At 42.0% G+C, this 13,477-nt stretch overlaps 1 protein-coding gene and 1 long non-coding RNA gene across 4 annotated transcripts in view; one reads left to right on the forward strand and one right to left on the reverse strand.

Moving 5' to 3' along the window:
- The window catches only part of LOC134148601 (uncharacterized), a 23,583-nt gene extending 10,188 nt beyond the window's left edge, over nt 1-13,395 (reverse strand). The window contains exons 1-3 of one of the 3 annotated variants that reach the window (XR_009960242.1): nt 13,279-13,395; nt 5,947-6,023; nt 2,660-2,819 (exon numbers count right to left, since the gene is read on the reverse strand). This is a non-coding gene — a long non-coding RNA (uncharacterized LOC134148601). Of the gene's footprint in view, nt 1-2,659; nt 2,820-5,946; nt 6,024-9,176; nt 9,251-10,229; nt 10,285-13,278 lie in introns of those variants that run through there. The other 2 variants (XR_009960241.1, XR_009960240.1) reach the window with 2 other exon arrangements.
- LOC134148596 (tubulin alpha-8 chain) lies at nt 5,185-8,432 on the forward strand. Its single transcript, XM_062590904.1, has 4 exons — nt 5,185-5,227; nt 5,970-6,118; nt 6,660-7,340; nt 8,145-8,432. The coding sequence occupies exons 1-4, from the start codon at nt 5,200-5,202 to the stop codon at nt 8,430-8,432; spliced, it is 1,146 nt and encodes a 381-aa protein (XP_062446888.1). The 5' UTR covers nt 5,185-5,199.
- Nucleotides 13,396-13,477: the final 82 nt, after the last annotated feature.

Raw genomic sequence — 13,477 nt, forward strand, 5'->3', positions numbered from 1 at the left:
GTATGATAAGCTCTATACCAAATGCTACTCCATACTACTGACATCCCTGATGACTGTACATGTGAAGATAAGCAATAGAAGTGAATTGAAACACTCACGGAGAGATAGCTGGAGTAAGGACAAAGAGTCAGGCCAGCATTTAAGACCACTCTGATATAGCACACTTCAAAGCAGTAACTACATTTACTTTTCAATTTTGTTTTTGGCTTTTCCTCATTTGTTCTCTCATGCTCTCTTGGTCTTCTGTAATGGAATTTAGGAATGATTCTTGTCTACATGTGTGTCTGCTGGCAGAACAGGGAACTGGGACTGCATGCCTCTTCTATGAGATACATATGTGTACCACCCAGGTGTTAGAAAGCATAGTGTATGTGGTGCTTCATGGCTACACTCAAATTTAATAAGCATGTAGAGCCAGAAGGGACTAAATGCAAAATTTAGGGTCTGAGTGCTGCCTGTATGGATTAATTTGCACACGTGGGGTGGCTGGAAGGGCAGGAGGCAGTGATGCAATAGGCAGAGTTGGGCAGCCTGTGACCTATTCCTCAGTGCATTGTGACACTGAAGTGCAGCAGCAGGTGCCTGGTGCTTGGCCCAGGCTGCCTCCTGCTCCCGAGCTCAAACCAGTACTCCAGCAAAGGCAACAGCACCAAAGCCTGCCACCGCTGATCAGAAAAGGAAGGAAAGACCACTGGAGACACCATGGTAAGAGGGGACGTGGGAAGGCCACAATCATCCAGGGACCGGGAGGACTATGAGTGATGAAAGTCAAAGGGATCTGCCATCTGGCATGGTATGGCACTTGGTGAGGGAGACTCTGATGGCTTCCTAAATCAGCAGCTGGACTTAGTGGTCCTGAGGGACAGAGAGTGAGGCAAATGGATTTGATCAGGGCTGCCCTATGCAATAACCTGAGGGAGTCCTCAGTGGTCTTGGCCCAGACCTTCCAAACATGACTGTGCTACTGTTTCTGGATGCTTGTTCTAAGTAGATGTTTACATTTTTCTCTAGTTTTTAAAGATTACAAGCCTTAATGTGGGGACTGACAGATGGTATGGATTTCACTTCTAAACTTCTAAAGGGGTGACTGAAGGAGGAAGAAACTCTAAGCTATATAACCCTTGTTTGTTGCTACCAACTCTGTCCCCTAAAAAAAAAAAAAAAAAAAAAAAAAAAAAGCAAAACTATGCTAATGAAGTTTGGGAATACCTTATAAACACTAACATGAAAATGATCATGACAGATTAATTTCAGTTTTGCACAGCTTCTGTGCAAAAACACCTGTTCTGACACCTGTCACTTTCTTCCAATAGTCTGTGCCTTTGACTGTCACAACAGTGATAAAACTTGACTAAAATAAAGACTTTCAACCTAGCAAAAGGAAATGTTATCTTTCTACATTAACTGCTTGCCAGCATGGTTAGAAATTTGTGTGACACACTCAGATGAAACATAGACAATCCAATCTCTTTACGATTAAAAAACATATGCAACCCCCAAACTGTAACCCAGTCCTGATGGGTCCTCTAGCCCCTGTTACAATGTTAAAAGTGCAGCCAAACTATCAGTGATTTGTGCCACAAACCCCTGATCTCACTCATGGATTACTAAGTAAAGGGATGGGAAAGGATTGTCAATATCTCATTAGAGCTGGTTAGCAACACTAAATCAAAGTTCTTTTCAGAGAGCCTCTAATCAGTGGAATTATGAGATAAATTTGATCTTGGGCCTTAGCTTTTTAGTACTCTCTGCTTGTGATTACATTTTATCAATACAGACTAGTTTTCACATGAGATAATACAAGGTTTCACAGTAATGTAGTATTTGTGGAGGAGTTTCAGAAATAAAACAAAAACAGACAATTTATCTTTGTGGCTGTTTTATATTAATTTAGTCCTGATGGCTGTATTGTTCATACCTGTACAGTGTATATATGTATGTTTGTAGAGTGTATGAAGTTTTTATACATGTATGTATTTAAGCAAATAAGATCCTTCAATTTTCAGATTTTTTTGGTAAATACGCAAAAATCTCTCAAAATCTCTTAGCATGTAAAAAAAACATTTTACCTTGTTCTCCAATTCACATCCAGCAGTGAGTCTTATTTTGGTGCAGAAAACTATAAAATTTTCTACTAATAGAGTGGGAGGTCCAAAAGAGAGCACTGATTTTACAGGCAAGATACAGACTTCCACAAGTTGCCCATGCCCTAAGGCAGACTGAGCTCTCTGGACTTGGGGTAGTATGTTTCAGAAATAGCTGTGAATAACCAGAAGATTATGATCTGCCATCATACAGAAAATACTTACGCCAGGTAGTATTATACTTGTTTTTTTTTTAATGGAGTCAAAGATTTCCCAGGTTTAATTTCATAATAGAAAATTGTGGACAAAGGACCTGGCCCACTGAAATACATAAGCATCTATTGATCTTGATGGATGAAGGATTAGATCCAGAATTTGTAAGATAGGCCCTGGTAGATTAGTTAGTGACGGGATGCGAAATGACAGTTGGGAGCAGGCTTGAAATTTAAGTATCGTGTAGATATCAGTTTATTCTGCCTGTGATTCTGAAAAAGGCCCACACTTTTCCCTACTAAAACTTTAGTATGCATTTTAAAGTCATTTACATGCAAAATTAGAAATCTCTTGTTACTTACTGTCTTTTCTCCCTGTCGGAAAATTTCCAAATGATAGTTGGGGTAGATGAGGGTGGGAGTTGTAGTAGAAGAAACTGCAAGAGGGCTATCTCAAAAGGCAGAGTTGAGATGATCCAGTGAAATGGACACTGCTACAAACAACTGGAACTGAGAGCACAATCTGAAAGGAAAGGAACCAGTTCTGTAGTCTTCAACTGTAGCCCCATATTAAATACAATTCTATATTAAACTTTCCTATATTAACTTTATAAAGCAACATTCACTTGCTCCATTTGTGAAAAAAACCCAGAAAGATTGATTCCCCTATTGATTTCAGGAAGAGAGCAAAGCAGTTATTTAGGTTCCAGGTAATGCTTGGCTTTAATTACGGCTCTGCTCTAAAAGATAATCTGTAAAAAAGTCACCTTGCTTCATTGCTGAGTTTAAAAGAAAAAGAAAAAAAGCTCTATCTCTCTCGGTCTTTTTTTTTTTTTTTCTTTTTTTTTTTTTTTTTACAACCAGCTATAGAGACTCTGATGGGATCTAACAGAAAAGCAAAAGCCTGTATTGTGTAAAATCATCACTAATTACATTTTATAACCCAAAATATGCCTTCAGTGTCTCCCGAGTAACCATCCAAACTGCAACTCCAGTGCATCATAACCTATGAAGCCTCACCATCACTCAGATACTCAAGACACATTTGCACAATTCAACTGAGAAAAGCAGGGCTATGCAAGTACACTTGAGAACATGTTATACATACTGCTTATATGAATTTCAGTTAGCAACTTAAAAATGTTTATTGAACAGAAATAATATATTCTCTTGAATAAATTATTTAAACTTATTTTCTATCTTCATTTGAATTTCTAAAGACAACCAACTGTGGCAATGATGACTTCTAAAATTCAACTTGCTTCTGAAAAATTATCTTTTATCTTGCTTCCAAAATGTAAATATATGTCAATTTATGAAGAAAACTGCGCCAGATATATTTCTGGTCACAATTTTACCTGAGCATTTAGTTTTTGGGGAAGATGCATTTGGCTCGCAGGTCAGAAGATGATTTTGGAGGGCAGGCAGTTGCAGGGAAAAAAAAAAGAATTAACTGGCCAAATCTGATATTAAGGCATTGAATACATCTGAGGACTGGGGACTATTCTCTGGTCTTGAGGCCAGGTAGCACAGCCTGCTTCATATTTACACATCTGAATTCTCTTTCCCGCTCCAAACCAGAACAGTGGTCACCAAACCCCTTCACTGGGAACCACCCTTGGCATGAGCTGTCCTCTAAGTGGTGCCCAAGTATTGTCTGGGAAAGCATTAGTTGGCACAAGCCAAAACTACACCACAGTGTGCTGAATTTCAGTCAGTATAGATGAGTGCAGGCCAGTGTTCAATATTATGAACAGACTCTTCCTTATTCAGGAGTATAGGCAGGACCATTGAGATCACGAAGATGGAATTCAGAAGACTGTAATTACAACTCCTCCAAATCAGAACCTGAAGCTGAAAAACTCCATGTGATATGAAACTGTTTTCAGTTACAAAACTACTTTTCACTTCACCCTATGTCAAAATTATCAGGACCAACTCGGAAGTATCTACTTTCTAATTCTATTTCTGTACTTATGAAATACAGCACTTCATGCTCCTGTACTGTAAGTGTAAAGGCTTTCAGAGCAAATGGCGTCTGCCAGTTTAGCATGGTATTATATTCTTTGCTCTCTGTTCATTAAAGTGGCTACCACAGGAACTATGTGCTAAATTACATAAATAAGCACATTATATTGCAATGCCTGAATAAGCAAATGGACCTGCAAAGTAAAATCCAAGGTTGTTCAGGAGCTTGCAAGAATATTTGTTTCAACTCAGAAAACCTGAAATCATTTCCTGAGATTAATATTGCTTAAAGCAATTCTTCCAACTCTAACCTGCCGTCAGAGGGTAAAGGAATCAAAAGACATCACCCCTCTGGGGTTACATAAGGTTGAAAAATACCACATGGCTGTGTCAGGTTCCAGCCAGGAATAAAAATAAACTAAACTGGGATGTGTTCCTCAGCTGGGACAATCCATAGGAGGCAAGGAGGGTTCTGTGCGACTGTTTTTCCCCCCTCCCTTTTTAATATACCCATCTGTAACAGCATATAGATCTCCACTTTTTTATATTAAGGAGAACTGCCCCAGTCTCTGGCCTGTATTTGTACAGTCTGATTGTAGTCCATGGGGCTAAACAACCAAATGAAATGTTGCTAGCTACAATTTTACATATTTTTAAAAAGCAATACACCAGGCAAAAAGGAATAAAGGAAGAGAAGCGATGTGCATTGTTTTTGCTGACTCTCTGCTCTCTCCCTGTAGCGTGAATGCATCTCTATTCATGTTGGTCAGGCTGGTGTTCAGATAGGAAATGCATGCTGGGAACTCTTCTGCCTGGAGCACGGCATTCAGCCAGATGGTACCTTCAAGAATCTGCCCAATAAACTCAACTATGATGACTCTTTTACCACATTTTTCAGCGAAACAATCACTGGGAAGCACGTGCCACGGGCTGTAATGGTGGATTTGGAACCAACTGTAGTAGGTCAGTATAAAAATAAACCTTGAAAATGGAACAGACCTTACTCTTCCTAACATCACTGTGGTGTCAGTAGTTTCCACTGGAACATCCTTCATATCTTGGTCTACCTTCAGATAGCATGAAGTTAATTTTCTTGTGACACAGTGCCAGAATCTGTTATGACTCAATTATCTCCATAGCTATTACAAGCATTGGAAGAGCAGGATCTCCAGCAGTTTCAGAATTCAGCTATAGTTTTAGTTTGTTATATCCTGAATCAGTAGGAAACAGCAGTTAAATAGCTAGTGCACATGATCTGTATGACTTCTCTTTGTAAAAAAACTAACTCTTGGCCATATTTATAGTGACATTTTTTGTCATGTGAATGCTACTTTTCTCCAATTCAGATTTGAAGTGGAGCCTGACAGCTCTGCTAGAAAAAGGGGAACTTCTGAAATTTGAGGCACCTGGGGGAACAATGATTTTCTTCTTGCAAATCACTTTTTTTTTTTTTTTTCCCTGCTGACTTGTCCTCTGGTCAGTACAGGCAGAATAACACCTTTTGTGACTGGAGACTAGTCACTCCATAAATCAACAGAATGCTACAATGAAAAAATGCTTAGGAAGCAGCTTTTCCTTCTCCTTCAGCATCTGTCCCATGGCTTGTCCCATGACTGAAAGCTTGCATCAATTCCAACAACAATCAGAACTTACTGACCCTGGAGCAGAGCCATGAATCTTACTGTAATTTCTCTTCCTTGGCCAGATGAAGTGCGGGCTGGGGTCTTCCGGCAGCTTTTCCATCCAGAACAGCTGATCACTGGAAAGGAAGATGCAGCAAATAACTACGCCCGTGGCCACTACACCATTGGCAAAGAAAGCATTGATACAGTACTTGATCGTATTCGTAAGCTGGTAAGTCCCAGTAACATTGAAACAGGAATTTGGATTCTTCTGAAGAGGTGCAGAACTAGTAACTTGTTAATGGTTCAGAAAAGAGACTGCAAGACATATAGAGGCATCATTACTAGTCCAAGAGAGAAAAAAACCCTGTATCACTTCACAGCTATATGGCTACATACAGATATTCTTAAAAGGTGGTTCTGAGTATATATAATCCTTCATCTTTAGCACAGCACTAGAGCACCAATACGTATGTGGCAAGGAGAGTTAGGTAGTTCCTCATGTTTGTTTTCAGTAAGACTGACTAAAAGATATGTGAGGTTCAGACAGAGCTTCCTAGACAAATTTTTATGTCACGATTTGAGCTCCTGAAGAACACAAGACAGTATGATCACCAGCGCTTTCACAAGAAAATCTGAGCTGAACTCTTGTTCTGTATAGTACTGCTGACGGCTTTCTCCTTAGCTCAGAATAAGCTTATGGCTACCTCAGAGATAGAGCCTTTACATTCACGCTCAGCCTGTATGCTTTCATTTTCTCTTTTGCTTTCTAGACTGATGCATGTTCTGGGCTACAGGGATTTCTCATTTTCCACAGCTTTGGTGGAGGCACTGGTTCTGGCTTTACCTCCTTACTGATGGAACGCCTCTCCCTGGACTATGGAAAGAAGTCCAAGTTAGAATTTGCCATCTACCCCGCTCCCCAGGTCTCCACTGCTGTCGTGGAGCCCTACAATTCCATCCTGACCACGCACACCACCCTGGAGCACTCGGACTGTGCCTTCATGGTCGATAATGAAGCAATTTATGATATCTGCCGCCGAAACTTGGACATTGAGCGCCCAACTTACACTAACCTCAATCGCCTCATCAGCCAGATTGTCTCCTCCATCACTGCCTCACTGCGCTTTGACGGTGCCCTCAACGTGGACCTGACTGAGTTCCAGACAAACCTGGTGCCCTACCCACGCATCCACTTCCCCTTAGTGACCTACGCCCCCATCATCTCATCTGAGAGAGCGTATCACGAGCAGCTCTCGGTGGCAGAAATCACCAGCTCCTGCTTCGAGCCCAACAACCAGATGGTGAAGTGTGACCCACGACATGGCAAGTACATGGCTTGCTGCATGCTGTATCGTGGTGACGTAGTCCCCAAAGACGTCAACGTAGCAATTGCTGCCATCAAGACCAAGAGAACGATCCAGTTTGTGGACTGGTGTCCAACAGGCTTCAAGGTGAATATGCTTCTCTGTACTGTTTGAAGGGCAAGTTCAGTCTAGCTGAAAACAGGCATTTAAAGTTTTAGGTCTTGCATGCTTTCCACTTGTGAAAAAATGAATGTTAGCAATGTTTGTGTGTGTAAAATGTGCCCTTTCTCCTTTGGACATGTCATTGACCCAAGACTCCTAAATATTTATGTAAGTGGAAATCTAGAAAATCCCAATTATAGGAGAATTAAAATCTGAATAAGTATTAATTTCAGCTGAATTTTGAAAAAGGCAGTGAGAGTCTGCTCTGAAGCGTGGACTGAAACTGAAGAAATACTGCTTAAAATACATTCAATAAAGGAAATGATGATATTAAGGAAGCTCTCTGTTAACCCATCAAACATAGAAACATTACACAGCCTCCCTCTACTGTTTACATAGCAGTATTGCAAAGGATCATTTCCGCAATAATACAGGAATTAGTGGTAAAAGAGTCAACAGTCATACAAAGAGATGATTCAAAAAATCTGTACATTTTTAACTGGGAAACAATTTTCTCTATTAGCTCATATGGAATATCTTGATGAAAGTGTATGTTTAGTGCTTAATAGCTATTCAGAAAGAAGTTGCCACCAAACAGAAAAATAATAGAGAGATTTATAACCACCGTATATCATACTGGTACTTGCCATCTGGTAATTTTCTTAGTGGCTACAATGCTCCTGCACCACTCTGCTCCAGCATCTATAGCTCTACTCATATTTTTCTACCCTTTGACTTCTGCTTTCTGCTCTTGCCTTTTTCATCCTTCTCTCACATTCGTGTTTCTAGGTTGGGATCAACTACCAACCTCCTACAGTAGTTCCTGGAGGAGATTTGGCCCAGGTCCAGCGAGCAGTCTGCATGCTGAGCAACACCACAGCCATTGCAGAGGCCTGGGCAAGGCTCGACCACAAGTTTGACCTGATGTATGCCAAGAGAGCCTTTGTGCACTGGTATGTGGGGGAAGGCATGGAGGAAGGAGAATTTGCAGAGGCCCGGGAAGACCTAGCTGCCCTGGAGAAGGACTATGAGGAAGTGGGAACTGACTCATTTGAAGATGAAAATGATGGGGAGTAATTTTACAATACACTTTATCCCCTAGTGAGCACAGAATTGTCTTTGTATTGCTTTATTGCACGTGTCTACCATCAAGTCACCCCTTTGTGTGCAATATGCAGAAATTTAGAGAGGGTCATACATGGCCATTTTTGTTCCATATATCACAAGTAAATTTTCCTGTGAGATATTATCAACTGTAGTAATGGCCCACCACTCCCAGTAATGCAACAAAGACTTGATCTCTTTCCTTCCATATTTAATGTGAGCCTCTTCTAATACACACAATAAAACCACTGTAATTAAATATATCCAAGCCTATAATGTAACAAAGTGAAACAGCACAGCTTTCAAAGTTCACATTTGACTCACCTTCACCTTTTGCCTGTTCCTATTAAAAAATAATGAAAATGGAGAAATGGGTCCTCTGCTCTGTGGTTTATGATCCTTTCAGTGAACTTCACCTAAAAGTGACCTAAAAGTGACATTTCATTCTTCTGAAACATTCATTTTTGATAAAGCAGACATTTTCCTCAGAAATGTTAAAGAAATGCTATTTTTCCACATTTGGGGGATACATACCTGTGTTGTAAAAACAAATATCATTTTTGGTTGGGTCCAAAAATTTTACAGCTATAGCAGATTCAAGAATTTTTTTGTGTGTGTCTCCATTAAATTCCTTAAATGAGAAAGTTCTGTTATAAAAAAATCTTTTTGAATCATCCCTAGTTAGTCTAAAATGTTTCACACTGTTCCTTACTCTACCTGAATGGCTCCTCCTCTGCAAGCAACAACCTCTCCTGTATGCAGCAGGCTCCTGTTTTGTCTGTGGCAATCTTTATTTAGTGGACTATCTGCAAGTGAATATGCAATACTGGTATTTTAATGTTCATTCAAAGATAATTCAAAGTAGTGAGCAAAATTCAGGGATTCATAGGATTCACAGCTTGCTAGGCAATGACAATCATTCTTTCCTAGAAAGCCCCTCAGAAACATTTTATCTAGATCTTTTTCAGGTAGAGGTTTGCATCTCTGCTGGCAGTTACAGTTCCCAATGCAGCATCGCATCCAAATTGTATATTCTGTATGTATTATACACATTTAGATATCCAGATCAATAAAAAACTAAACTATGTATTTACGGAGTACCTGAAATGCTTTTGTTTATGAGAACATCTCTATTCAGGATTTACTTGATGATGTATTTAAATTGAAGCAACATGAATAAGCATTACTCAGTGCAATGGGATTTAAGGTCTTAAATGGGTTCCCTCACAGTTCTGTCCTGAATTGCAACCAAAATCAGAAACAGAAGAAATTTCATACACGACACAATTAAACTAAAAGAACTGGTGACAAATCTTAACTTGTTCTCCTATCTTCTGCCTTAAAATTTTAAATCTTCACTATGTTTGCATGAATAAATTTTGCAAAAAGATACATAAAAACAAAAAAGTGACAAAAAATGGCACATGAAGTGCTTGCTCTGTTCTTTGGCAAATTGCTGAAAGAGATGCAACGAAGAAATTGAAGTTTATGGGTTCTGAAACACTGGGGGTGAAGTGCCTAACTCTCTGGATGTTTAATATCTGGATGTTTGATATGTCACCCTGATCATTAATGTTACAGTTTATTTTATTTGCAAGGACATTTAGAAATCAGAGCCCCAAATCTTGCAGTAGTCAATTCACTCTTTGGAATGATGTGGGGATAACTTTAGAAGGGCTGCAGTAGTTATTGGAAGCTAGCAGCTTTTGTCAAAGTGACTCCTAGACACTCAGCAGACAGTGTATTTGGACCCAAACACTGAATCTTTACCTTTTAGGCATCCTTTATCTGAGCATACTTTCTGGGCTTAGATTTCTGCATGAGATGTCAAAACTGACTTCCACAGACATCCAAAACCACTGTGTTGCCATTTTTTGAGCACAGCTTTGTCTGGCTTTGGATGTGGGCTGCTTTTGGCTGTTATTCTGGGTCATCATCAACTCTTCAGCACAGGTCCTTTGAATTCTGTGTTCCTTTTGTTATTGCCTTATCCAACCCTCATACTTATAGCCTTGGTGTCCACTGGCTCTGCTTCAGAAGTAACAGTCCTCATATTGAAGATGTTCTTAAATGGATATATTAAACTAATCTGAAAAAAATGGAAGATTGGGGTGTTACTTTAGGCACATAGAGTAGCTTTAAAACCGGTTGCACAATGCTAATGTTATCCACCTGCAGTAAATAGAGCTTCTGTGGATAATGGGTGTGGTAAGGTTTATTGCCTACTTTTAGAAAACAATGGAAGCCAGCCAAGCAAGAGCAAAGCCTCACAATATTCTTACATAAATATCTTGTATTCTTAATCTTACAATATATTTTATATCTTAATCTAGTATTCTGGCTTTCACAGACATCCTTTCCAAAAGTCACCTCATCTGCACACTGCCTTATTAGCTTCCACAGATCTGTCACTCAGTTCTATTTAATCTTCAGTGCCAATCTGCACTCTGTTCAGATGGTTTAACTGATTCTAGGCAACTCCTGGCTTAGCAGTTCCTTTTTTTTTTTTTTTTTTTGAACTCTTCCTCACTTCTATTAGGCAGACACTATACAAGACAGCCATCGAGAGGGAATCTTACATCACTAAATCTGAAACATTGCCATGAGGCTCTGCCAGAGATAGGCCTAGCCTCAGGAATGATACCAAGTTATTTGTACTCATCTGCTCACAAGCCTCTGCAGATATCCACATCCATCCAGGTGACAAACCAGGAAGCTTTTTGCTGTCACAGTTGCTGCCTTTGCTGAAGAGCCCTGGCTGCCAAGCAACTGCATTGCCTCCAACAGGGCAACGCTGCATAAACAGGCTCTATGTAACTTGCCAGAAGGGGATGGCACTGGAACCTCTTTTGTGGCACTGCAACAACAACAATACTGATAGGCTCCAGATGGTCCCCCTGAAAGCCTCATAAGCACCCGCCTCCTTCCCATGTTCAGTGAAGCGGCGTGGGGGTTGCACCTGTGCCTTGACACATGCGGGAGAGTACACACTACCCTCATCTGTCATAACAGAAGAAATAAAGACAGTTTAGCCTCTCTCCACAATAAATGCATGCTAGTATAACCCTGTCCTGGAAGCAGCAGCCAAAACGTTATGACAAAGTGTACATAACAAAGGAGAGGCAGTAAACATCCCATTATTATCATCATGAGCGTTGCCTTTGTCATCAAAATCCTCCTCTGGAGAGATAAGGCCTTCTACCTGCATCCCCCATAACCAAAGGTCTGGCTCTTTAGTTCAAAGTGTAACAGGCACAAACAGCATGCTAATAATAATGACATGTATGATACTTAATGCTTTGAAAAGAATCTTTGCTGCAGAAATTTTACAAACGGACTCTCACATTCAATTCCTACGTTCCCTCTGGAACCATTAACTGTCTATTTGATACGAGATGGACCCTGCAGCTTTGGGCTATGTAAACCATGGTTTTCCCTCCCCATATATATTTTTCTGTAACATCTACAGAATTTAATATCTCAGCGAGACAACAGTTGAAGGCACAGCACAGGCAAAATTCAGTTCATCAGCAGCCCACAGGGGCACTGAGGGGGCAATCTGAAGATAACAGTGAGGTTACAGGGAGCAAGGAAAGAGAGATGAGAAAAGACACCAGGAACTTCAGACAGCCTGTGAAAGGCAGCAAAGTCTTTCCCCTCACAAACCTCTCACATCCTGCCAACCCAGTCTTTCAGGTAGAGAGAACAAGGAAGAGGATGCTGATACAAGATAATGGAAGGACCGGTCATTTAGGGACCTCCTGGTGGCAGCTGCTGGGAAAGGAAATGCTGTCTCTGACCCAGCTGGAGCTCCTGGATAAATGTAGGCAGCTCTGCCAAATCAAACAGGGACCTCTCATCATCTGGGTGCCAGATTCAACCTGCTTTATGTACATAGCAAGACTCCCTACTTCCCCCATGCTGTTGCCCAGGCAGCAGTGCTCTGCAGAGGAGCAGGGATGGCAGCAGCACTGCTCACCTCTAGCATCTCCACCTCAGCAGCAAAGCTGGATCTGTGGCCATCCTCCTCCAAGCAGTGCTCCTTCATAGGGTGCTGCTACCTCCCATTCCTCCACCTCGATGCCCATGAACAACAGGAAGGGGGAAGTCTGCAAACTTTACATACACGAGATGAGTTGCACCTAACATGCTTTTACTCCTCAGGAGGAACTTGACTCATCAAGGCCAGGAATCCACACAGCACTGCCTGGTGTGGGGCTTTCAAAACCCCACCATCAAATGAGGAATTGTTTAGAGTTCTAACCTACCAAGAGGCTTTTTGGGGGAAAAAAATTTCTAAGCCATTTATTTATTTGGGGTTGTTTTAAGTGAGCTATTTCTTACTTCTTAGCAGATTGTTGCAGTCTTGAAAAAAGCTTTTTTTTTTTTTTCCTTTTCATACTAAAACCAACAAATACTATGCTTAACAAGTAAATTAAAGTCCTAGCAGAACCAGTCTCTTGAGGCAGTGAAACCACCTGAGAAAAGCTTCCTCCCGCCCCCTTACAGAGAGCTTAATTTCTCCCCCCCTTCACCTCAAGCTCACTTTTCCCTCCACCCAAGAGAGGCCCGACCAGACCAGGCTGCCGCGGGCCGTGGTGCCGGGGAGGGAGCGGAGGGGAAGGCGGGGGGGGGGGGGGGGGGGGGGGGGCGCGACACCCCGCCAGCCCTTCGATCGCGGCGACCGTTGGGCGCGACCGTTGGGCAGCGGCGGGCAGCCCCGGCCGGGCCCAACGGCTGCGCCCCGCCGCCCTCTGTTCACTGGGCGCCTCTCCCAGGCCCTCGGCCGCCTTCCCCCCTTGCAGAAAGAGGGATCTACCAGCGCGGCTCGTAGCTCTTCCCCTTCCTCTCGGCCCAGCGGGAGCGCTTTACCCCTTTGGGGCTTGGGGCCGCCAGACGCCGCGCCGCCACGTCCCGCGCCGCGGCCGGCCGTGCTCCGCCCCGAGAGGCGGGCGGGCAGGCGGCGCTGTCCGAGCCCGGCCGGCGCGGTTTCACTTTCTGTGCCTCCCGCCCCGCGG

The sequence above is a fragment of the Rhea pennata genome, chromosome 1 (genome assembly GCF_028389875.1).
Source record: "Rhea pennata isolate bPtePen1 chromosome 1, bPtePen1.pri, whole genome shotgun sequence".
Lineage (NCBI taxonomy): Eukaryota > Metazoa > Chordata > Aves > Rheiformes > Rheidae > Rhea > Rhea pennata.

What these genes read in the sequence shown, in the direction of transcription:
- LOC134148596 (XM_062590904.1), top strand. Translation starts at nt 5,200, where the DNA reads ATGGTGGATTTGGAACCAACTGTAGTAG. An exon ending in TTTGGAACCAACTGTAGTAG is followed by an intron (nt 5,228 to 5,969) that starts GTCAGTATAAAA and finishes TTCCTTGGCCAG; the next exon opens with ATGAAGTGCGGGCTGGGGTC. An exon ending in TTGATCGTATTCGTAAGCTG is followed by an intron (nt 6,119 to 6,659) that starts GTAAGTCCCAGT and finishes TTTGCTTTCTAG; the next exon opens with ACTGATGCATGTTCTGGGCT.